The sequence below is a fragment of the Lissotriton helveticus genome, chromosome 6 (assembly GCF_964261635.1).
Source record: "Lissotriton helveticus chromosome 6, aLisHel1.1, whole genome shotgun sequence".
Lineage (NCBI taxonomy): Eukaryota > Metazoa > Chordata > Amphibia > Caudata > Salamandridae > Lissotriton > Lissotriton helveticus.
Window position 1 is genome coordinate 1,198,952,631 of NC_136067.1, and position 26,695 is coordinate 1,198,979,325.

At 44.3% G+C, this 26,695-nt stretch overlaps 1 protein-coding gene across 7 annotated transcripts in view; it reads left to right on the plus strand.

Annotated features, from left to right (window-relative positions):
• LAMA2 (laminin subunit alpha 2) overlaps positions 1–26,695 on the plus strand; it is a 3,430,794-nt gene that overhangs the window by 1,605,192 nt on the left and 1,798,907 nt on the right. For all 7 annotated transcript variants that reach the window (XM_078648920.1, XM_078648921.1, XM_078648915.1 and 4 more), the window contains one exon: positions 12,325–12,452. In XM_078648920.1, coding sequence (XP_078505046.1) covers positions 12,325–12,452 — 128 coding nt within the window. The remainder of the gene's footprint in view (positions 1–12,324; positions 12,453–26,695) is intronic.

Sequence of the window (26,695 nt, forward strand, 5' to 3'; positions counted from 1 at the left end):
GAAAGAAAACAAGCTTCCGGGGACCGGTTTCTGGCATTACAGCCGTCTTCGGCCCGGCTTGCTTGAATCCTGATGGTGCAGTGAGCAAGGGACTCATGTCTGAGCATACCCTTCCACACTTGTGGTGGCCAAAATAATTTCAAAAAGGGGGTGGTGATGGACAGAGTATCTGAGTTAATCAGAACACTCCTACCCAGTCAACAGATCAGGGCTTGATCCATCACCGTTTTTTAGCTCAGCTCACTGCACCATCCCAGTTCAGAACCTGGCTACATGCAAATTAGTCTGTCCCTGGCCCAGTGCATCATGGGAACAGGGCAGACCAAACTACCAAGCCAATTTTTTACTGGAAAGGAAACAAGCTTCCGGGGACCGGTTTCTGGCATTACAGCCGTCTTCGGCCTGGCTTGCTTGAATCCTGATGGTGCAGTGAGCAAGGAACTCATGTCTGAGCATACCCTTCCACACTTGTGGTGGCCAAAATAATTTCAAATAATTTTCTGTCCATCACCACCCCCTTTTTGAATCGTTTTGGCCACCACAAGTGTGGAAGGGTATGCTCAGATGTGAGTCCCTTGCTCACTGCACCATCAGGATTCAAGCAAGCCGGGCCGAAGACGGCTGTAATGCCAGAAACCGGTCCCCGGAAGCTTGTTTCCTTTCCAGTAAAGAATTGGCTTGGTAGTTTGGTCTGCCCTGTTCCCATGATGCACTGGGCCAGGGACAGACTAATTTGCATGTAGCCAGGTTCTGAACTGGGATGGTGCAGTGAGCTAAAACACGGTGATGGATCAAGCCCTGATCTGTTGACTGGGTAGGAGTGTTCTGATTAACTCAGATACTCTGTCCATCACCACCCCCTTTTTGAAATTATTTTGGCCACCACAAGTGTGGAAGGGTATGCTCAGACATGAGTCCCTTGCTCACTGCACCATCAGGATTCAAGCAAGCCGGGCCGAAGACGGCTGTAATGCCATAAACCGGTCCCCGGAAGCTTTTTTCCTTTCCAGTAAAGAATTGGCTTGGTAGTTTGGTCTGCCCTGTTCCCATGATGCACTGGGCCAGGGACAGATTAATTTGCATGTAGCCAGTTTCTGAAATGGGATGATGCAGTGAGCTAAAAAACAGTGATGGATCAAGCCCTGATCTGTTGACTGGGTAGGAGTGTTCTAATTAACTCAGATACTCTGTCCATCACCACCCCCTTTTTGAATCGTTTTGGCCACCACAAGTGTGGAAGGGTATGCTCAGATGTGAGTCCCTTGCTCACTGCACCATCAGGATTCAAGCAAGCCGGGCCGAAGACGGCTGTAATGCCAGAAACCGGTCCCCGGAAGCTTGTTTCCTTTCCAGTAAAGAATTGGCTTGGTAGTTTGGTCTGCCCTGTTCCCATGATGCACTGGGCCAGGGACAGACTAATTTGCATGTAGCCAGGTTCTGAACTGGGATGGTGCAGTGAGCTAAAACACGGTGATGGATCAAGCCCTGATCTGTTGACTGGGTAGGAGTGTTCTGATTAACTCAGATACTCTGTCCATCACCACCCCCTTTTTGAAATTATTTTGGCCACCACAAGTGTGGAAGGGTATGCTCAGACATGAGTCCCTTGCTCACTGCACCATCAGGATTCAAGCAAGCCGGGCCGAAGACGGCTGTAATGCCATAAACCGGTCCCCGGAAGCTTTTTTCCTTTCCAGTAAAGAATTGGCTTGGTAGTTTGGTCTGCCCTGTTCCCATGATGCACTGGGCCAGGGACAGATTAATTTGCATGTAGCCAGTTTCTGAAATGGGATGATGCAGTGAGCTAAAAAACAGTGATGGATCAAGCCCTGATCTGTTGACTGGGTAGGAGTGTTCTAATTAACTCAGATACTCTGTCCATCACCACCCCCTTTTTGAATCGTTTTGGCCACCACAAGTGTGGAAGGGTATGCTCAGATGTGAGTCCCTTGCTCACTGCACCATCAGGATTCAAGCAAGCCGGGCCGAAGACGGCTGTAATGCCAGAAACCGGTCCCCGGAAGCTTGTTTCCTTTCCAGTAAAGAATTGGCTTGGTAGTTTGGTGTGCCCTGTTCCCATGATGCACTGGGCCAGGGACAGACGAATTTGCATGTAGCCAGGTTCTGAACTGGGATGGTGCAGTGAGCTAAAATACGGTGATGGATCAAGCCCTGATCTGTTGACTGGGTAGGAGTGTTCTGATTAACTCAGATACTCTGTCCATCACCACCCCCTTTTTGAACCATTTTAATTGGGCATGAGAAATGTGGGCGAGAGAGAAAGCCTCCATTTATCTACGTACAAAGCTCTCTGGCCCAGCCCAAAATTCATCCAGATAGTTCTGTCGCCAGGTCAGGGAATGCTTTTGCGCACACTGAACACACTCACTATTCCAGATGGAGAAAGTATGGATGAATAAACTCCAGATGGCAGGAGACCTGAGTCTCTGGTAACCATGTCTAATTGGCAGTCTTATTAGCCAGTAGAACTTCTTTTGAGTGATTATTGAGGAATATTGAGGCAGAGTTTGCATCCAGTGGTAGCAAGTGCAGAATTACCAGGGTACAGAAGCCTCTGAGAGAGGTTTCTTTTAGCTAGCAGAAATCTACAATTTGCATCCTATGTTATGTGTCTCATGAACATTTGTTCACTCTAATCTGGAGGTTGTGATAACACAGCAGAGGGTTTGGAGTGAGGGTTTGGAGTTACTTTCAAATGAGCTGCTATGCCTTTCGGTACGTTGATAGTAAGCACGTATAGTGTCCTGAGTCTCTGGGTATTTTAGAGATATATATTGATTGTACTAAGTGAGGCGCTCCAACACTGACATACAAAAAAGCACCCACAAGGCACTAAGTAGATTGAGGCAGGTTTCAGTGTTAATACAACGGTGACAGACAGCTAAAACAATAGTATACTTTTTTCAGTATTAGATGGAATAAAAATAAATTCTAAGCTGCAAGTTCAACCTATGAGTATCACGTGCAAAATATACATCTGCATGCAAGCACGTCTCCGAGACTCAAGCTGGATGCTATATGAAGATAAATAAAGTAAACAAAGAGGATTGTGTCGTGGAAAAGAGTAAACAAAGTCATGTTCCAATGACTACAAATGCTGATTACTTTGACTTAACGCACGCTAATGGGATTCATGCTTATACCAGAGAAATCTGAAAGCGAAAGTTAATTAGCTATTTGATATTTGAGATGCTGGTGGTCTGTTTCTGTGGTAGCAAATCCAGTGCACAGATGTTTGAGGCTCAACTACTTATCACAGAGCATACACACTGAAGGTGTGTTGTAAAAAAGGTAATATAGGCATTAAGATATTCCTTTTAGCATGCTTACGGCTGGTCGTACTCAGGTGGTCATTCTAGGACATTATAGCATCCTACGAAAATGAATAATAAATGCATGCGCACATAGGCCTCCATTAAGGCTCTTGTTGTGGGTCACTCGGTACCGGTTCCACGCTAACTCCAGACACAATAACTCCCCGCCAATACCATACAGCCTCTAGGGCTGGCGAATAATTGTTTGAACACAGAATTAACGTGTGGATCTCCACATGATATCCCATATTCAAAGGAGTTTTACACACCCATTTACTACATGGTCTGAAGCAGTTGGCAAATGTTTGAGGGGGCTTCTGTTTGAAGTGAGGGGCGTAGGGAGGTTAGCCTAGGAAGGGGAAGGGAAAGGAAGTGGAAGTTAAATTCTGCTACAATAGAACGTCAGGTCAGCCTGGCTTTTGCGGCCTGACTGCTATTCCAATCAAAGCCTCAAGTGTGTTTAGCAGTCAGAATTTCTGGCTGGTAAAATTGGGTTGTTTGTTCCTGCACCCTGGAAAAGCAGGTGTGAAACTACAGGGTCAGCCATGAACGGGCAGAGGAGGATTCCACGGTTGCTTTGCCCCGCCTGACTCATAATCAGGGCCATATAATTTGGTAGAATATTCATGGTAATACCTCTGATACAGTGATTGTTTTACCAGTGACAGCCTGTGAACTTTGAATGTGGTGTGGTTTTCTCTGTCAGACCCCCCCTGAAAGCTCCCCCCCCTGACACCATCAACATGCACACATCGACGCAAGGCAGAAATGGACACCACCACGGGTGAGTTTTAGTCTAAGCATATATTGGCGTGTCTAGGAATCTTGAACTTCCAAATGAAGGATCTATTTTAAAAAAAAACAATTAAGATGGAATATAGCCTGGCATTGCTTTAAAGAGGTATGAGAAAATTGAAAAATTCGATAACTTGATGGTGGTTATGGGCCCTGCAAAGATCAGAAGTAAGTTCTTGAATTTATTGAACTTTTGAGGTTCCAGGCCCTCTGTGGACTGGCCAAAGCATGTGACGTCTTTCGAAAGATGACTGGAGAAACTGATATGAGTGGTAATATCAAGGTCACAATCTTAGTGTTCGTGATATTTATCTTGTACCTAGACTTTTACTCAAATTCCTGAGTTAGTGCTGTGATGGTTCCAATTTCGAGTTTAGCCTCAGATGCCATTATGGCCCTACCGTTGGTGAATATGCATAGCTTAATGTTTAGATCATTAAAGTAAGAGATATCCCATGAGAGAGATGGGGAGATAGCCTATGTCTTACTAGGAGACTGGATTGTTGGCTCAATATACAGAGTAAAGAGAGTGTCAACCTTATTGTGTGCCTTTTTCAGTATGAAGTAAAAAGAATACGGTTTGATTGAGACTAACTAATGCCACCAAAGCAGCAGACAGTGTTGTCACAGCTTAGACAAGATTTATGGGTAATCTGTTTTTGTGGAGAACAGTCTGGCATCTAGAAAGCCATTGTTCTCCATGTGCATAATCCACACATAAGGGTGGAAAAGATGAAGAGCACTTGGAATAATTGTGTTCTTAGGAAAACAGTGTTAGCCCTTCTCCATGAAAGATGGGCTTTATATTGTGTAACACTACACATTACTCTTGGAGGGCAACATTAAGAAGGAGGGAAGGCCCTTTACAACATAAATACTATCAACATTCTAAGGTCTCTCAATCATCGTTTCGATTAGATCAAAATAGCATTATGGAATGTTAGTGGGCTTCACACTAATCAGAAACCATTTAGAGTTAAAAAATGCCCGATGTAAGATCACTTAGACATTGTCGGCTTGTGGGAACTTTATAATTTTCCCAACACTTGATGCAGGCAGAGAACTCTTACACAAAATGAGTAGCAATTATTTTTGGACCCTGCTTGGCAAGGTTGAGAGAGTAGTTACAGATCTAAATGAGAGATGGATAGTTTTGTAATGCAAGACTGGAACCAAGACATTTTCACACTGTGACTTTCATGGGCCTACTTCCAATGAGTCAGATATTTGAGCCATCTAGGTTTAAAGTGGCCTCATTTGAAGTTCCCAGAATTTGGGGTGGGGATAATTACGTAGTCATCAAACCTAATAAACACAAGACAACCTTGGGTGAATGACATTCTGTTGAAAAAAAGATGTGGGTGACGCAATTACCCCTTAATATCCTGATAAGTTTAATTAAATTGATGCCTGAATAAGCAAGATCTGTGCCATGAAACAATATCGTCTATTCAGGCAAACACAATTCCTTCTCCAGAGTTTTTTACTTTCTCACATACTACCCATTTACTTCACATTCCTAAATTCAACCTTGGATGATAACTACCATCCATTGGAAGTCATAGGCATCACTCAACCATAGCAAACAAAGATGATGAGGCTGACATTTAGTAAGCAATGACTCAAAGATGGAAATTTAAAAAAATTCCATCAAGGTGAAAATAAGGGAGGGCCTGGCCAGCGGCGAAGGAAGATGGCCTTGTTTTAGGGTGCTCTGGCCAGTTACTTTTAATTCCCAATCCATCCGCTTAAGATGGTGGCTATTGGGCTCATTGGCAACATCTATGGCCAAACTGGCAGCGAGTCCATGGCTGTGATGGTGGTGCAGATCAACCATGGGGGACGTTGATACAGTTTGGGGACCCATGTGGATGGTGAGGCCCTGTATATCAAAACATCCCCCGACATCGCCAAACACTGAGCTCACCCTGAAGTGGGGGTTTGAGCCAGGTCAGTGGAGGAGTTGTGCAGCTTGGGGTGTTTTGCCCCTTCCTTGATGGGTACCTGGCAAAAAGAGTGTGGGGAATCTAGAGAGGAGTGGGACCTTGTGACCAGCTCGCCAACATGAGGAGAGCAGCACAGGGAGCCTAGCATTGAGTCATTTGTGAGTGAGGCTGGTTATGAAAAAGCCTGAGGAGCTGGGGTCTGCAGAGGAGTATTGGGAGCGATCGGAGTGGCCCAGACGGCCCCTGAGGTGAGACAGATGCCCAGGCGCCTAATGATTGTAGATGATCAGAGGTGGAGTGCATCGAGGGCCCAACCCGTGGGGGGCCGTCCCTGGGTGGACCCGGAATGGTCCGGGGAGCTCCATTGAATGAGCGGGGTAAATGTGAGCATTGGGCCAAGGGCGACAGTTTAAAGGCAGATAAAAGAGACTGAGACCTTCCTTGCTGCTGTCTTGCCTTCTCCCGCTAGGCTTGTCCTAACAGTTCTCAAGATGCAAAGGGAGCAGCTTGAAGCTGCAGGTCATTGAATTGCACTGAATATTGTGGACAGCTCAGGCACTTGTGATCATGACACTGCGCTGACTTGACTTTGCTGAACTGACTCCTGCAGCCCCAGAACATTTAGATACTCTGTCATGTATTTCCTGGTATTGGCTTGGCATCCCATATGCAGCTTCCACAGTGAAACATGGTCCTGAAGGCTCTGGTAGGTAAAGTTGCCCTGCGAGTTGAACACTGGATGTCTCATCGACAATGAGCCAGGGGCAAGTACATGAGTTCATTAGCTTGAGACAATGGAAAATATGTACATTTTTTTGTAAATAGCCTACGGGAGAAATATTGTTGCAACATGGGTCACACAACAGCCACAAAAGAAGTGAATGGTAAAAGCAGGTCGGAACTGGCTAGCAATCTGCCTGACCAGGTGCTGTTGCTCGCCTCAGTGTTCCATAGGGAACCCCCCTTCATCACACTGAACCAAATTTTTGATAATATTAATAAATCCTTCGAGGTTCTATAGAATAAGATTGCTAAAGTTGCAGTAGACTTAGGAGTGCTTTTCAAGGATCACCAAAAGTTAGTGTCTAGGGCAAGGACAATGAGGCCAGTATTAAAGTAGTACATCCATTGGCAGAGCTGCTACACAGCTAAGAAATGAACGTAATAAAAAGGTGGGGCTGCTAGACTGGAGGGTGGAAGATGTTGAAAACTGCAGTATCAGAAACAGGATGGTGGGTAAAACAGAGGGGGCAGATATGGTGACTTACCTGGAGGAATGGCTAAAAAGAGAAATAGCATCCAAGGGACTGCCACCATTCTTCGTGCTGGATAGAGTATGCAGGCCTCAGGGTACTGGTGCACAACCAGGCTCAGTGGTTGGGCACTATCTCCACTAATTAGACAGGGATTTTAATCAGCAATGCCCCCTTCCTGTCAGCTGCTTCCAGGTCAAGAACACCACAGTTGCTATTTTTCCTGACTATACCATGGAGGTGCAGCAGCACAGGACATCATTCCTGGAGGTGTTTGGGGAATTGACGGAAGTGGGCCTGCGATGAAGGCTCCTGTTCCAAGCCGAGCCAGGCTTAAAGTCATAGTGGAGAACCACACTATGATGATCTTGCTGGCGTTTCGGAGTAGCTCTAGAAATGTAGAGCAGGAACATCGCAGGCTGCCACGTTCAAAATGTAAATCGTGTAGGACAACATGAATATTTAAAAAACATCTTAAGACCTCGCCATAAAAACAAAGAGAAGCAGCGCTTGTGACTGGATACACCTTTTTTTCTGAAAACAATTGACTTATAGTGGTCATAATTGTGCATCAAACCTGAACAGTAGGTATTCGGAGGCTGCATCACACCAAGATAGGCAGATGACCTTAAGTGCAGTTGACAGGTACCAGGGTCTTTGCAAAGGAGAAGGTGGACACAAATAAATACACTTCAGCTGAACGTTAGGTGTAATCAGGCAAGTGTGGAACTTTTGGGGGCCCTCACCTTAGATGGAACTTGTTATCCTTTTGGATGGGAGGACCGGCACTATCCACAGAAGAGAATATTGTAAGCCACACACTCTCTTAACTCCGTAGACTATTGCCTTGGGAGTTTTCCTTAAAATTAATTTCAGTTTTCCGTTTCTGTTTTTATATTGTTTTTGGACATATCATCATTGTCATTCTGACCGCTGAAGTGGGAGTTGAGGTTAGGTGTTATACGTAACGGAATTTTGTCTGTGTTCTATTAATGCATCACCTGCTATATAGGAGCGAGCTGTTATCCCCTCATTAGATAATGGGTAGGAAGTACTAGGATGCATCAGCCTGATGAGAGCTAACATCTCTAAAAACACGTTTATCACCTGGAATGTGAGGAGTATAGGGTCAGTGAACAAGAGATATATAAAATTGTCCTATTTCAGGCATGCGGGTAAATAAGGCTTTATTGCAAGAAAGCCACCTAACTGAGGTGAGGTGATTAGCTTACTCATTCACTTGAGGGGACAGGTCCAAGCTACTGGCTACTTTTCAGATGTCAGAGGAACATTACTTTGGATCAGACTGGGACAGTAGCTAGAAAATATTGCAGTACACATTTACAGAGAGGATAGATATGTCCTGATGGGGTTGAAGCTCAATGGTGTGTCATACTGATAGGATGTATATACACCCTGAATATGAATCAGATGCAGTTTTTCTAACTTATGACTCAGGATATCCAGATTCCGATGATGCTGGGGGAGGACTGTAATTTTATAGAGATTACAGTATAAATTGATCGGTGCCCCCACTGGCTGATTCCCCAGGAGTGAAATTGGCACCTGACTTCAATGCGTGGGCAAGTCATTGGGGATTAGTGGATGCATGGCATTAAAGAAACATTAGCAAATATTAGTACTCTTTTTATACTCCCTGTCCACAATCTACATGTCCGATTTTACAGATGAATGTTTTCTTCAGCAATTACTGAGAATGTCACAGAGTATTTACCCCACACTGTGTTGGATAATAATCCTCTGCTTATGGGTACTGTTTTGGGAGACAGCTGACTCTCATCCCAAAAGGAAGACCCTTGGATTCCTACTTACATGAGCCATTTTTTAGGGACCAAATGGGTGAAGCAATTGGAGAGTATTTTTTAATTAATCTTGGTACACCACATCATATTAATATGGAATGGGAAGCATTTAAGGTGGTGGTGAGGGGTTTTACATGAGCCAATTAGTAGGAGTTAAGAAGTCTTTAGGGGAAACATTTACTGCACTGGAGGTTAACATACATAAATTGGAAAGGAACCTTCCAGGAGACATCTTGATTGGTCCTGGACCATTGACAGAAAAGAAAAATATGCTCCTGTCATAGACCAGTTAAGGGATGTAACGTACCACAAACATTTAGATGTCACACATGCAGAGGACTGTAGGGCAGGTAAACTCAAGGTTTGGATGATACAGTCAGAGGGAATGTGTACCCCAGTGATGCTGATAAACACTGTGCTTGGAGAGACTGTGTTCTCCACGAGGTCTTTCCCCATTGACACCGGAGTTATATAGGTAGGATCCTCCAATTACAAAAGGGAGGAAATAGAGACCTTCTTCGACAAGGTGCCACTGACCAGATTGGGAACTGATGAACATGAGAGTCTAAGTGTTCCCATAATGGAACTGTAAATTAAGTAGGCGATTACGGCGCTTGCCGGGGGTAAGACACCCAGGACATATGGACTGCGAGCAGAGCTCTATCAAACATACATGACATATTTAGCTCCTCGACTCCGCAATGTATGCAGGTATACTGGAAGGTGGTTCCCTGCCAGGCACCATTTGTGAGGTTATAACTGTTTCAGTTCATAAGCTCCATGGAGATGTCATGGAAGGCACTTTGTATAGACCACTCTCAATGCTGGCCTACAAAATCCTCAATAGGGTCTTGGCCAAATCATCTCCAGGTGCACCTGTACAAATTATTTTATTGAGGCCAGAATGATTTCATTTACCAAAGCAATGCCTACTTCAACATTAAGCGACAGTACTCAGTAAGACTTCAGCTAGACACCCTCCTGCCACACGGGTATTGTCCATAGACTTGCGTAAAGCCTTTGGCACACTTTACTGGGGGTACCTTTGTGGAGTCATGAGAAGTTTGAATTTGGAAACTGGATGGAACAAATTAGTTAGCCTCGTGTGTGCTGGTGCCCAGGCAAGGTTTTGATTTGGACAGTCTACATCTGAGGCTTTTGGGGTTAATAGAGGGACTAGGAGGGGATGCCCTTGGTCACCGATGCATTCTGCATTGGCAATAGAACCATTTGCAAGTATAATGAGAAAGGAGGGAAGAGGAAAGTGTATTCCATTGTGAGACAGAGAACATGTGATATCGTTCCATGTGGATGACATGCTTCTGTACCTTGGAGATGCAAAAACTGGCATCAGGTGGAGTGTGAAAGCACTTGAGGGTCAGAGGAGGTTGTCAAGCTTCTGCACCAAGTGGACGATACTTATGCCTTTCCAGTCTCTAATTGCTAATGCCCCCATTGGCAGACTCTAGCTTGACCATTAGATGGGAACACTGAGTTATTAACTACCAGGGAGAGTGACTTTACCACACTGACGTGGATATCAAAGAAGGAAAGAAAGTTCTGAGAGGGAGTGTGGTATTTTGGTGTTCCTTAAAGTTGCCCATTATGGCAACAGACGCCTTATCCAAAATGGGGATCCGGCTTTGTGTGTTATATTATCTTAGTAACTGGCCAGTTTTGATCCCACAGAGTTGGTTCGATGGGGCAGAACACCTTACTTCAAGAACTGATATGGGATGGTGGATGCTATTGGGTCTTGTTGTCCACCCTACAATGCCCAACACAAGCTGGGGGGTTGTAGTTCCAGATTACAATTGTATTTCTTATCAGCCCAACTTCAGTGGTTGTCCAGATGGCTCTCAATACTGAATGGTGAAGAAATGGGGGAACTGGGCATGCCACACCATAGGTGTGCTTTGTTAGCACTGATGTTAGGAACTTGTCTATATCAGACACAGCTGCTAAAATTCCCTGCAATTGTGATTCTTTGCTGGAAAGCGGTTGTTAAAAAATTAGGCAGTACTAGACGTATGCCCTGGGGCTTCCATTAGTGGGACTGCCTACACAGGGAGGAGTTTTTCATGGCTAGGTGACTGAGAGAATGGACATATGCTGGGATAGAAACAAGGAAGGATTGCTTCTCTGAGGGGAAACTCTGAAGCTCTGAAGCTTGAATCACATGGGGCAGGGAGAGAGGGTCTGTAATAGTGCTTCACTTCTACTGCATGTGCTTACTTTCCTCTCTCACCTCTTATGACACCCCATCTCTTTGATCTCCATTGCTCTTTGATGTTCACCTCACCTTCTGGATATGCAAGTATCACAACAGTCACTGCACAGAACTTGGCTGCGTATAGATAGCTTTGCAATATGTAAGCCTCTGAGACATGTGAGGTAGACTATAAGAAGGGTGCTGTAGGCACTTTGAATAATGATAGCAGCCCTTTTTAAACTAACGGTGTTTGCATGTAAGATTTACCAGGTGCCCACAATTTTTTTAACAACTTCTCCTTATTAGGAAATGAGTGAATTCTTGGAATATCAAATTAGTGACAGTTCAAAGAGGCCTTCAAGCCTTTATAACGTTTCCTTATATAAAATGTGCTGTAAAGTGTAAAATGTTGTACAATTGTTTTCAAAATTATTCTGAGGGCAAGTTACAGAGTCTCCTGGGGTCAGATGCTTGGTTTAATATCTTCTTTCGCTCTATTTTACTAAAGAACCAGCTATGTACAATCGACCTATTTGAAATGGCACCAGAGGCCAATGACTTCAGTCCAGGCATCCTTTAAACAGGAAGGGACGCCAAATCCTACTTACAACTCCCTGTACCACATGTTTTCATTACATTGAATTAGTGGAGTGAAAACTGTCTAAGTTAAATCAAAAGTTTATTCAAAAGTTGTTGAAACGTTGCCTTGGAGTTTTCTTTTGTTTCTGCTCAGTGCAATATATCAGTGACCCGTGCAATACTTAAATCTGATTATAATATCAATTTCCTTAGAACCTTCCATGGGTCCTTGGGCTGAATTCTGGCAATTGTGGGTTTCACAGGAGATCATTTCGAACATTTATGCATGCCTGATTAGCGTTAGTATTTAAAACAGATGTTAATGTACCAGCTTCTAGACTGAAAAATATAATTGTGCTACTCTGTACTTTTTCTTATTAGGACTGCCAGCATCATACATCAGGTCCTTATTGTGAAAGATGTCTTCTTGGTTTCTATGGAGATCCTACACAACAGACAGCTGATGACTGCCACCCCTGCGCCTGTCCATTAAATATACCTTCAAACAAGTGAGTTCTTTACTGTTCCAGCCTTTTCAAAAATGTTAAGACCAGATTAGCATTTTGGTATTTTCAAATAAATAGTCTAATATTCTTGATTAAGTTCAATGCGCTATTAGGAGCAACATTATTTTCTAGCAATAAATGGGGATGTTGTTCCACGTAGGAGTTTGATGTCATTAATTTGTCTCAAAAACGTCTATCGTAATATAGAAAACATGATGTGGAGTTCCATACCTTGTTTATTCCTCCATGTTCCAACAATACAGCATCATGTTCTATGTATTCTTTTCGGTATATTATGACAGACGTAGACTGAAGTGGAGAGGAGCTGGAAGCTAGCTTTATCTCTGGCTGCCGCCCAGGACGATAAACAACCTCCACCACAAAACCGTCACCCCGCATGTTGATACAATGTGGTTGTTACCACAACAGCATTGTAACAACGCATACCATTACCCCGCAAGTCGTAACAATGACTTGTGGAGGGGGAAGAAGGTGTTGGATTTAAAATCCAACATCTTCCCTACTGTCCGCACAGACTGTAGTTGGAATAGTAAATTATACTATTCCAACATCCAGTGCCCCCCTCCGCAAGTCGTTGTTACAACTTGCAGGGTAACGGTATGCGTTGTTACAACGCGGTTGTGGTACTGACCACATTGTAACAACATGCGGGGTGACGGGCTGCGGAAAAAAGGGTCATATTCGTCCAGTACTGAATAAATATTTGACTTACCTTGTCAATCAGGACCAATTAGCCTATAGTAAAAACTGTCCTAGTATTAAGCAGAAATGCATGTGGTGTTAGAGGGCATTTAGCTTTGGTTTGTAGGAACAACAGGCATGAGAAAAAGTTGAATGTAGTTAGAGAAAGTATTGTCTCTGAGAATGAATTATCTACTTCTTGTGAGAGAGATTGTGTTCTCTGCATTGACGCTCATGGCATTGGTCTGGCGGGAACAGTGAGGGCTCTGAGCAAGTCATGTAGAAGTAAACCAGTTTGTGAAATCAAGTTAGGTGGGGTTGAGAAATTGATTGTTGCAGATTCATGTTCACCGTTCGTAATTGTGGATAAAGATCTATCTAAATAAAAAATGGGCTAGTGTGTTTGGGGACCATCTGCTCTAAACACACATAGCCCTGCACAGTTTCAACTGTGATCCTATACCCATGAGAGGATAAAAACAGATTCATTTGAGCTTAAAAATAGGAAAGCTGTAGGAAAATTGTATCTAGCAGGATATGGATCATCAGTTTAATGATGGATCGTGCTTCAGCAGGAACCTGGAGAAAACCACTGGGTGGAAAAATGCATGCAAATTCACTGTATGTGGATGATTTGCTAATATATATTAGAGATGTGTGCTCTGTCCCTGATGTCATACCGGACCTCCTCACTCACTTTGCCCGTAAATTGGGGAAAATCCTGCTTGTTTCTCTTTGATCCAGGAATGCCTGATCCAGCACTCATACTCCACGGAGCTCCTTTTTGGAAGTCTCTTGCTCTCTCAGTCGCTGTGAGACTAGCCCTTACAAAAATGATAGTGCTTCCACAGCTTCTTTATTTTTTCACTGATGTGCACTGTATCTCCCTCCGTTTTTCTTCCTCTCACTTGAACATATGCTGCAAAACCGTATATGGAGCAGAACTCTCTGCAGGATAGGGCTCTCAAAATTGTATCTATCGCTGGGAGTTGGACATTTCCCATCCCTTCACCTCCAAGGAATGGAGCTTGAATTTGGTGGGACCTTCATACGTTCTTCAGAATGCAAAATTCAAGCTGATACAACTTTACATTATGCACATTGTGCATCTTACTCCGGCAAAAATCAATTGTTATTTTCTTAGGCTGGAAGCAGCATGCCCCTGCTGCAGTCATTCTGACATTGATATTTTTACATATGTTATGGTCATGCCCCATCACTACGGCTGTATTGGGAGGGGATAAATCAGCACCTATTGACCTGCACTGACTGACAGTTTGCATGCACGTGGGAGGTCAGTATAACATAATCACGAGAGAAAAGAGGCATAGGGCCACTACATATTTTTGGACCTCTGCTTCATAGTAGCCAAACGCCTCATTATGAGGAGCTGGAAGGCTAGGGGCCACCGTCTATAAAAGCTTGGTCACACTTCATCCTCACTTTGGCCACAGGAGAGGGGACATCTCTCCAATGCGAGGACAAACTAGGATAACGCGAATACCCCATCTCATCTAATTGGGGTGCAATTTTGACCACCCTCAAAAACGTCATTATACCCTGAGACAAATGTTGAAGTTGACGCTACCGCTTAGCTTATACCCGAACAGCCATGACCACATATGCTATGAAGACATTACCAGTGGCGCTTCACTGTATATGTAGCTTGATGTGGACTATTCGATACTGAGTTTTAACTTCGAGGATAGCAACTCGTCCAATGGTATATTAGAAGTTGCATTGAGAGACGCGAACCTGGACTGTTTTCCCCTTGTCCACACATCCATCACCCCACGCCCCTTATCCGTGATGTTCAGGTTTTTTTCTAAGCTTACGGGTTGTTCAGTGGTTTGAATATGTTTGATGTCATTGCCATGGAATGTTACGGAAAACACAATTGCATATTGTCTAATTACCTAGGGAGACACCTCTAGCCCCTGAGCTGTGTCGTGCATGGCAATACTTTTTGAAACAGTATATATGCATGTATGAAGGAAGTGACCCGATTAGGACCAGCTGGGTCACTCGCGACCCCCTCTCAGCCTTCCACACAAATGAAGAGTCGGTCAGACAGTAGATAACACAAACCAAGTATATTTATTCAGGTAGACTCGAGAGGACTCCAGTCTGACCAACCTCCTAGGATTGCTGCAGAGGGACTAGCTTCAGCAAGCATGGTGATACATTATGTACAATTCAGAACCACTGACGACACGCCCTGACTGGAAATTTCCAGTAGGAGGCAGCTAGACAAAGAAGGTACAGAAGGATGAGTTTTGATCCTGAGACTGTGCACACACTATCTCTACACCAAGGTCGATCTGCCTGTGCCCACCGCTGGACTGGAGGGAGCAGGCCTCTATCTAGTGGGAAAGGTATGCGCTAATAAGAACAGTGTATTCATTAGTACAGCAAGGCCCAACCTTGGAGAAATGAAAACTATCACAGCTGCTTTCAGCAGAGACAGAGAAAAATTAGTTTTGATCATAGCTCAAAAATTGCGGCCAAACATAAAATGGAGCCCCGAATACTAACATAACTCCATAGGAAATTGTTTAGCTTCCTTATTGACCAGTAGACGGCAAGAGCTTCTCTCTCCACCACTGAGTATTGCAGCTCTGCACCTCTCAAACTCCTCGACAAGATTAGTATAACATGTTCTTGAGTGTGCCCTATTTGCAAAAGAACAGCTCCAAGCCCCTTCAAGCTAGCATCAGTAATTAAAATAGATTTCTTCTCTGGATCAAAGCTACTCAACTTGGGAGCAGATTTTAATTTGTCTTTGAGAACACAAAATTCTTGTTCACAACTGTCATCCCAAACAAACTCACAACCTTTGCGCAGGAAAGCCCTCATAGGAACGCATAATGCGGCAAACCCATTAATAAACTTACAGTGGAAAATGGAAGTTCTAGACAAGTTGCTTCAAACAAAGCTTCATATTAATTCAGTGCAAAGCGCTAGTTGCTCCAATCAAAGCGCTATATTAACTCAGTTCAAAGCGCTAGGTTAAGTCAGACAATCCCAATGTTGGTAGGGGAAGCTTCCTTGTCTTTGTTAGATTAAATGTATAAAAAATCCAATGTAATAGATGAATGAAAAACAGTACCTCTCTTTTGTACAAAGGAGAGTATCTTGCTGTAAAGTCCATTCAGGAATAATAGTAGTGTTGGGAACCTTCCATTAGGGTGAAGCCATCCTCATCGCCAAATGTAAGAATCAGGTGAGTCAGCTTTGAGAAGTAGCAAATAGGTTTATTCCTTAAAATTGATCCCATCCACATCAGACCTGTTACAAGGATGCAAACCAGGCTTCAACTGTCCCATAACCTGTTCACATCATAAGCACTTGGCATCAGGTGTAGAACCTTAAGATGCCACACAAATCTATCCGTATCACTATGTATAGACACAGTATCTTTATGAAGAGTATTGTCAGCACTGTTCCATCAAAAACTCCATCCATTGCAAACCCTTTATCTGGAATATTATTTCTTATGGACAAAGGAACAGAACATTTAGCAATCATTTTCAAATTCCATACCTTTCCATCAGTTAGTTGCACTGCATTGTTCAGCATTTCTACAACTTCCGTAGATATAGAACTAAATTTCCTCTTTTCAAACCTTTCCAGGTGTCTTTACTCGAAACCATTGTCCCACAACAGTTTCACATTGTTTTGTTGCAGGCTTTTTATCATACCAATCTTGTCTTTTAGGTTTGATTGATGATTCAAGCCTCCCTTTTACTGAGTCCTCTGACCACTGTACAATACTGGATTTGAACATCCATCCCAGTGTGCACTTGGCCCTTAGGTTTCTCCCTCTCATTAAAAAAAGGAGAATACACCGTAGCTTCACAAACCAATACCATGTATGACCAAACCCTTTTCTTGAGCTGCGCCTCCCATTCTTTTTTATTATTTACAACCTACTGAATTCTGTTTTTTATAACACGGTCGACACGCTCAACCATGCCGTTACTGCTGGTGTTGTAAATGCAGTTGTCCTCTGTTTAATACCTGACTTTTCAGAGTATTCTCTGGTCTTAACAGATTGGAACTGCACCCCATTATCATTAAGTACATTTGCCGGAATTCCTTCTAACAAAAATACTTGATCCAAAAAGTGCAACACTTCATTGGTGTCCACTTTTCCACAATTTTAAAAATAGGCCATCTGGAATACATATCAATGAGTACAATTGAATCCTTTTGTTCTGTGCTGATTGGTCCCATTATACCAATAGCTATGCATTCCTATGGAACATTTAGTACATGACTCAATGTGACCTAAGACTAATCAGCTGTTTTACAAATTTCACAATCATGAACACATCTCTTTATTTCCACGTCCATACCAGTAGACCAAAATGATGCCTTAACGGCCTGTTTAGTCCAACCTAACAACAACAAAATGTGCTTCATGATGTAAGTTCTCTATTGCGCAGCGGACAGGCGCAGCGGGCGCGCCGTCAGCGCGCCGGCGGCGCGCCAAAGGCAAGCCCGTCTGGGCCCGTCCGGGCCCGAGCGGTCCCAGGCCCAGCCACTATGCCCCTGTCCCTCATGACACAGCCAGCATATACACGTGATATGCTCATGGCCTTGAACCCCCTTAAACATCCTTTCTGTAGTTACACCCACTTGGGCGATAACCCTTTCATGGGTTGCAGTCTCTGCAATCCGTCATGCACTGAAACTGAACGTGGCGGCCTACAGCTGGGCCTACTTAATTGCAGGTCGCTTGTCAAACATGCCCATGAAATAAATCTCTTGATCTCGGACCATGCCATGGATATTCTGTTTCTCACCGAAACATGGCTTACCCCCAACAACGGCCACGACATGGTCAACGCACTCCCTCCGGGCTACCAAATCCGCTTTCTGAACAGACCATGCGGCAGAGGAGGGGGTCTAGCCATAATACTTAAAGATTCCCTCACTTGCAGAATCTCGGATGGCAACATTAAAGACTGCGAAAGCTGTCACTTTAATATCCAAATTTCACCTGAAATTTCCTTGTCAGGACTGCTTGTATACCGCCCCCCCGGACAAATCGCCGAGTTCTCGAGCAAGCTTATTGACCATATCACCCTTGAGGCCATAACCTCCTCAACTACCTCTTATTAGGGGATCTAAACCTTCACTTCCTGGACCCTGCCGACACGCCTGCAGCTGAACTACTGCTGGATATTTCCTTCATTGGTCTCTGCTTAAAGAACCCATATGCTACCCACGACAAAGGACAGTTGTTAGATCCAAATTTTACAAACATTCCAGGCCTCAAGACAAGCGCGCACCTTCCCCTCCCCTGGACGGACCACTTCCTGGTCCCGTTCGAATGGCACATCAATATCCCTCCACCCCAACTGCCCAAAACCAGAACACTCACTAGGCGTTGGCACAAGCTGGTCCCTGAAGAATGGGCAGCCAGACTCAGGGAAAATACCCCCATCCCCACTCAAAACCCCATTACGGCCGACACTGAATTCAATACATGGCTCACCCAATCTTTGGATGGCCTCGTACCGAGATCCAGCTCCCTTAAACGCACTAAAAGAGTGAACCCCTCTCCCTGGTACACTCCTGAATTGAATCTCCTTCGCAGGGAGTGCAAGAGAAATGAACGCGCATGGAGGAAAGACATGACAGCAGACAAGACAGTCAGGTTTCGGGCCTCCATAAAAACTTACAAACTTGCGCTCCATAAAATCAAAAGTACATTCTACGAAGATAGAATTAAAAACTCATCCTGTTCTGCCCAGGAAACCTTCGCTATTCTTAAAGAACTCCTGCATCCCCCAGACCCCCCTGTGAAACCTTTGGACCCTACAGCCGCGGAAAATAAATGCACGAAACTGGCTACCTTTTTTGACGATAAAATTCAAAAAATCCTCGCATCCCTTCCACCCTGTGATGCTGGCTGCATAGAAGGGGACCCCCCCACCATTCCTCCGGCTACAGCCATCCCACTGACGTCCCTTTGGCCCAGTATCCACGGAAGAGGTAGCCGTGACGCTGGCCACAATCAAGAGTGGCTCTCCCAGTGATCCGGTGCCGCTACGCTTCCTGAAAAAGGTAGCCCCCACCATCATTCCTCCTCTCACGTCTCTCATCAATGCTTCCCTTACACAGGGAGTAGTCCCTCCCAGCTGGAAAGCAGCGCTGGTCAAGGGTCTTTTGAAGAAGTCCTCACTGGACCCCCAGGACCTAGCTAACTACAGGCCAATCTCCCTCCTCCCAGGAAACAGCAAAATTATGGAGAAGCTAGTGAATAAAAAATTATCTTTTTTCCTAGAAAGCAACAACCTCCTAAAAAACTCTCATACTGGCTTCCGCCCAGGCCAGGGCACTGACACCGCCCTCCTGGCGGCGGTGGAAGAGGCCAGAAGCATTTTGGATGCAGGAGGATCAGTGGCAGTGATCCTCCTGGACCTCAGTGCGGCCTTCGACACTGTCAATCACCAGGTTTTAATCCAGCGTCTGAGAGACATCGGAGTGAGGGATATGGCCCTGAAGTGGCTCTCGTCATTCCTAAATGACCGCTCCTTCCGAGTCTGGGAGAACGACAGCCACTCCCCCGCGATTCCCCTCCGCTGTGGAGTTCCGCAGGGCTCATCTCTTAGCCCGACGTTATTTAACGTTTATATGTCTCCACTGGAGGATCTGGTCAACCCGTTTGGTGTGTCAATTGTTAATTACGCAGACGACACCCAGCTGGTAGTGACCCTTTCACACCCCCATCAAGATCCCTCCGACCTCCACAGCTGTCTTACCGAAATCCACAGCTGGATGAACACCTCAGCCCTAAAACTCAACGGGTCCAAGACCGAACTCCTGCTACTTGGACAAAAAGGGCCCTCCTTGCCGCCTAACATCTGGCCCGACTGCTTGGGTGACGCCCCTGGCCCTAAGGAGGAGGTTAAGAGCCTAGGCGTTTGGCTCGAGAAAGATCTGAGCTTCAGAACGCAGGCCAAAAAGACGGCAGGAATATGCTTTGGACTTCTCAGGGCCTGCAGGAAGGTCCTCCCTCTGCTTCCGGTCACCTCACGTAAACTTTTGATCCAAGGTCTTATCCTAGCGAGGTTGGATTACAGCAACGCAATCTACATGGGCGCCCCGGAAGCTACTTTCAACACTCTGCAGAAAATCCAAAACGCTGCGGCCCGACTACTCACTCACACCCCGGCCAGATCCTCAGCAAAGCCAGCCTTGAAGCTGCTTCACTGGCTCCCAGTCAGAGAGAGGGTTGTCTTCAAGGCCCTCTGTCTGGCCCATAAACTACTTCACCACAAAGGTCCACCCATTCTCAACAAACTCATCACTCCCTACAAAGCCACCAGGGCACTTCGGTCAAACCAAGAGAACCTCATTGTTGTTCACAGAGTAAAAAAAGCACGGTCGGGAGGCCGCCGCTTCTCGGTACACACCGCCAAACGATGGAATAGCCTCCCCCGGAGACTAAGGACCGAACCGAACCTCCTGCAGTTCAGGAAGGCTCTGAAAACTTTTCTCTTCCCTTGATTTTCCTCCCCTTCCGTGATGTCCCCTCCTGACCACAGGTTCTAGCGCCGGGATGCTCCAAGGTTACTGCGCGCTTTACAAAAACCTTAAATAAATAAATAAATTGTTTTCTCAAACTTGTTGGAGGAATTTCTCTATCCTCTCCATACATGCTCTCCCTCCACACCCAGTTCATATCTCACTTTCCAAAATGTTTTTTATCGAATTTCCCATTCCGACTTTACTTGGCCGTCGCCTGCCAAGATGTTCCCTAATCTTGGTTAACACTTCAACCTTAACAAACTCAGTATTCTATATTTTTTTAATGCACCTATCTCGTAGGTCGGGAATCCTTGATTTAAAAAAATCAGCAATCACATTTTCCTTGCCAGGAATAAATTCTACTCTATAATTGTAGTCTTGCAATTTAATCGACAATCTCAGATGTATTAATGGTGCCCTCAGTTGTAAGTACTTTACCTATGGTTTGTAGCCACGTCTCAATGTAAAACACTTTCCCCACAAAAAAGCTCTAAAATGATCAGTTGCCCAAACACAAGCCAGTGTTTCCTTTTCTATCACAGAATATTTTTCTTCCATATACAAAAGTGTTCTGGAGGCATAAGAAATCACATTTTCCTTCCCATTGCTCCTGACGGGATAGAACAGCCCCAAACCCCTCACTGCTTGCATTTGTAGTAGTTTCACTGTGGGCCTCTGGGTCAAAACCTTCTAATGAAGCTAAGTTCAGAATGCACACTTTTACACTACAAATATCTGACTCACACTCAGGGGGCCACTCACACTTAAACTTATTCTTTAACAGATGTCTTATAGTGTATGTTCCTGCTGCAAAGTTTGGAATATACTTCGATCAGATTTCCACTAAACCTATGAACGACACAACTTCGTCTTTGCAGCTAGGGGCAGGTGCATTCTGAATACCATCAATCAAAGTCGGCTTGGGTTTAATTTCCTCACTATTAATTACATGTCCTAGTTTACGTCTGTGAAAAAGATTGAAGCGGCCAGTCTGGGAAGATATGGGGGCGCCGTGGGAGTCCGCCACAGTGTTCAGCAGTGCTTCATCGTCCCCCTCCTGGTGATTGCCGCTCTCATGGGCGAAGATAGTGTAGCGCTGCGTGAGTCCGCCTCAATGCCACAGTGCCCAGCAGTGCTTCACGTTTATACAGATCCCTAGCTCATCAGTTCTCCTGGCACTTTCCCAGTGATTGCCGATGCACTTCTGTTTTATTATCCGACGGATAACGCCTGCATACAACCTCCTTTACTCTGCCTCATAGCGCAGCAGCCCATCAGCCTCCTGGCGCTCCAGTCCCTCAGAGCACGGCGCGTCAGTTTCTCTCAGAGCACCTTGTCAGTTTTCCCGGTGCTCCAGCTGCTTTAGAGCCAGTCTACTCATCCGGTTCCCCCTCCTCACTGTCTACAGTTTTGCAATTCCTGCGATCGTCACCTCAAGGGGACAGCTCCTCCGACTGAACTACATCGTTTGAAGCCTCCAACTCTCACAGTAAGATCTTTTTTTTCCTCGATAACTCTCTCCACCTCCTAGCCACTTTCCTGTTCATCCCTGTGTGTCTACCTCTGCGGTGATACACACACCATCCTCGTACTACATATGAAACATTATTACCCACGGCGGTGACACACAGAAGAGACTGCTCCTTCTAGTTACGCCTTCTCAAGCTTTCTGAGCTTAGGTGTTCTCCAATTACTTTCCTCCTCGGGCATACCTCGGTGTGTGCACCTCTTCACGGTGATATGCACACCTTCTCTATTGCACCATTAGACATTTGAAACGTAATTGTTCCCCACTTATCTCTCGTACAGATCCGCAGCATCGCAGTGTTTAGTATATTGTTGTATTTCATAACTGTGGCATACATTTTCTGGTTACTTCACTGGCAAGGTTCCTTGCACCTTCCTTTCAATTGGAATATCCTAAGTGTATTTAATACTATGTATATTTTGCTCTGTGAGGCTATCTGTGCATTCTGAGTACTATTTATGAGAATAGCCTTCCTGCATGTGTTTTCAGGTGTATAAGAAATATGGAGCTTACTGAGTATTTCTCCCTGCATGAACATTATTTTAGAGTGCATTATAGTAAAGTTTGGGATTGCTACCGTACATTGGCAATTTCTCAGTTCTTCTTAATAGTTATAGCTCCAATTAGCTTAATTGCAGTTGTTCGCATTTAAGTTCCCTTTTGGCATCCTATCCCGGGTCCCTTCAGGACTCCTCCTGCTCTGCGCCCCTTATTTCACCCTAGCAGAGTGTGACCTTTTACTGACCATCCTTTCCTGCCGCAGCTTACTAGGAAAGCTATCTCCCCTACGATGGCAGGACAAGCTATGAGCCAATCCCCTCCATTCCTAAATGAGGTCTGAGAACCAGAAATTTACTGGAAGGGATGGATAAATGTATTCGCCTCTTACCTCATTGCCATAGGAGGCGAAAGGTATTCAGCTCTCCGCAAACAACATATATTGCTGCATAACCTAGGGATACAAGGTAGGAAAATGTATGACACCTTACCTGAACCTGAGTTTAAGGAGGATGAGGATGAGACAGATGAGTTTAAAATTACCCTTTTAAAGTTAGAAGCACATTTTGGTGACAGGGTGAATGTAGTTTTGGAGCGACATAAGTTCTTTACCCACATCCAAGGCAAACAGGAGTCTGTCATTAATTATATTGCGGCACTGAGAGGCCTGACACAACTATGTGACTTTGGTGAGCTTACTGACTCACTCATCAGGGACCAACTAGTCAGGTGCACGAACAATAGTCGCATCCAAGAAAAGCTTCTAGCAAAAAACCCCACATTAAAAGAAGCAGTCAATATTGCAGTCTCGATAGAACACACAGGTAAGTGTATTATAGAGATGAAGGCTCCAAACGAGCTTGTTGCCAATGTTCAAAATAGCTATATGTTAGGCTATTAAAGTGAAAATGAAGTGCTCAAGGTCAGACCTGGCGAGGTCAAGGATAACCATGCGGTTAGAGAGAAGGAAAGGTTAAAATGCTATAGATGTGGCAGCAGCAATCATCTTGCCAATGATGTGCGTTGCACTGCCCGCAACGTCACATGTGTCAAATGTAATTAGATGGGGGACCTGGGCAGAGTCTGCAAAAATAGTGAGAACAGTCAAGTTAAAGTTGTGCATAGCGTAGGGAATGTTTCCCCTAAGTACGTTTTTCAAATAAGAGCAAGGGACTACCAAACTTCTAAAATTCCTCTAGGGCATTCCAATGACCACTGATCTAATGTTTACCCAAAATGCACTATCTTTGTGAATGATATTCCTATAGACGTGTTTGCTGACTCGTGTGCCCCGGTCACCTTACTTAACCTGGATGGCATAAAGGACATAATTGACACCTCCAACCTCAGTATGCTAGAACCTGGCATTTCAGCTATCGGGTATGCAGATGAGAACATTCCTTTGTTGGGGATGATGATGGCATGTATTAAATTCAAAGGGAGATCTACATGGGGCAAGGTGTATACGGTAAGCAAAGGTGCCAATCTTTTAGGTTGGCATCATCAAAGAGAGTTGGGGATGGTTCTTGATCCTAATAATAAAGATCAAGTTCTCTTAACTGAGCGGGAGGCGGGAACCAGCAGTAATTTAAACATTCATCCTGAATTGTACTCCGGATTTGACCACAATGTAAATGCAGTGTAACGCCCTCGGGAGTGAACATCATTACAAATCATAATGCTAATACCCCAGTAGAAAAGGGGTTACCTGAGCTGTTTCATGCTGTTTCAGAAACAGGCGTGGTAAAAAGTTGGCCCGCAGAGGAAATTTGCACTGTGCCAGTTAATCCCACAGCAGTCCCTAAGACACAATGGACTAAGCTGGCATTAGATATAATCGGTCCCACGGGACAGTTGGGTTTCCTGAAGAAATTTGTGATTGTACTACACTTCTCGCTGGATCAAATATAAGTTGGTTCAATGTGTTTCGACTAAAACTCTCATTGACTTTTAAAGAGACTCTTTCGCGTGTGAAGGTGTTCCAGCTTGCATAGTAACCAACGACAATATCAATTTCTTGTCATTGTAAATGAAGGCATTCCTTAATGAACTGAGCATCAAGCATGAGAGATCTACTGTACAAGACCACAGGGACATTTACCCCATTTGGATGTTAATCCCCCAAATCAAAAATCTCACACACAATATGGATGTAGACAAAACGTTTATAGATAGCGTTTGGGCATATCACACCTCTTCCGACTTGGTAACCGGAGTAACCCCTTTTGCTTCCATCAGGGGAAGAGATCCGATTGCCAAACCTGCTATTCCTGAATTTATGTGCCTAACGCCCTCATCATAATGTATTTCTGTTCCAGCTTCCTTCATTTAGGCAGCAGTGTTCTCTTCTTAAGAAATTCTTTCACTTGTGAAGATGTATCAGATTGCATAGTCACCAACAAATGCATTAGGTCTCTTCCATAGCATAAGGAGCCACCTTGCTAGGACATAGAATCCCTTATCTCATGAGAAATTCTGCATCCTGATAAGGAGTCTTCGCAACTAGTTGTTGTCAATTTTATGTGGACAAATCATCAAGAGGAGGCTATTGGGCATACCTCACCTCTTCCTTCTGGGTAATAGGAGCTCCCTTTACCGGTTTCTTCAGGGGAAGAGATCCGATTGCCCTATTATTATCTAGCCCTTCTCACGGATGTAACCTACTGTATTGTTCCCCTAGCAGAATGTGTACCCCCTTTGTGCATCTCCTGTTTTATTGTAGTCTTCCCCTGCAGAGGGAGATGTGTTGTAATCTCTCTTCCTTCTTCCCTTGGTAAAATCCTTTCCCCCCCCTCCTCCCTCCTTTCCCTATGGAACGTTCCATGAGAGTTCACCTTAGAATGTTGTGGAGCATGCCAGTTATGGAGAGTGGATGACAGAATAAAGACGTTCTTACTTACTTGAGTTGTTTTTTTTTCTTCATTACAACAATAAGTAATGCTGTTCTCCGCAAATGTACATTTTGAATATTCAGTAGTCAAACCCTATGAACCCAGAATTCTCAACACTTCCTCCGGAATTCTGTCATGCTCTAATCTGCTTTTTTCCATGCACCAGTATGTTATCCTGAAAAAACTTTGCATCCTAGATCTTACCAAATAACGGGTACATTAACCGTTAAAACACGCCCGCTGACGATGCCAAACCAAATGGCATCCTCTTGAATTGGTAACAGCCCTGCGGTGTTATGAATGCAGTATTCTGTTTGCTGTCACTCGACACTGATATCTGGTGATATCACTGCAGATCAATCACCACTTGGCCCCTTTTACTAATTACAGCATTTTGTTGATCTTTGGTAAGGGAAATTGGTCAAGTATAATATTGTTATTCACATGGCGTAAATCAATGCATAATCTTAATTTTGTGTCTTTTTCTCAAGCAGAGAGAGAATTTTCTTATCATTTTCTCCCCACCTTTTACACCTTCATCCATAATCAAACTTGTTCTTTACCATTTGGATCCCGGATAATGTGCAACTCCTTCTGACCCTGCTAAACAAGTACCGATGGACCCTTCTTAGAAACACATATTTTCCCATAAGTACTACATTTGTTTAATTCAAATTTGAATCAGCGGCACCCTGTAATTTCAATTTTTTCTCCTACATAACCCTCTGATTCAATATCAGGAGAAAAAAGCTTTGTACCCACCATATCCACAAAATACTTGTTCCATGTATCTTCATTTATTATCATATGAGGCAAGCCAGAATCTGCATACATTTTGATTCCACCACATACACACAATCTTTCTCCAACAGCCTGATTTGTTCTGCACGGCCAAACATCCAACAGAAACATTTTAAACTAGTTTTGTTCTGAATTCAGAACAACATTCCAACATTCCAAGTTACCTTCATCATTACTACTAGTTTCACCATCAGATTCCTTATACTTTTAAATACCTTTACAAGACTAGGTGAATTCCCTGCATTTTTCTGTTTCATGTTTGCTTTTATTTTGGAAACTGTCTC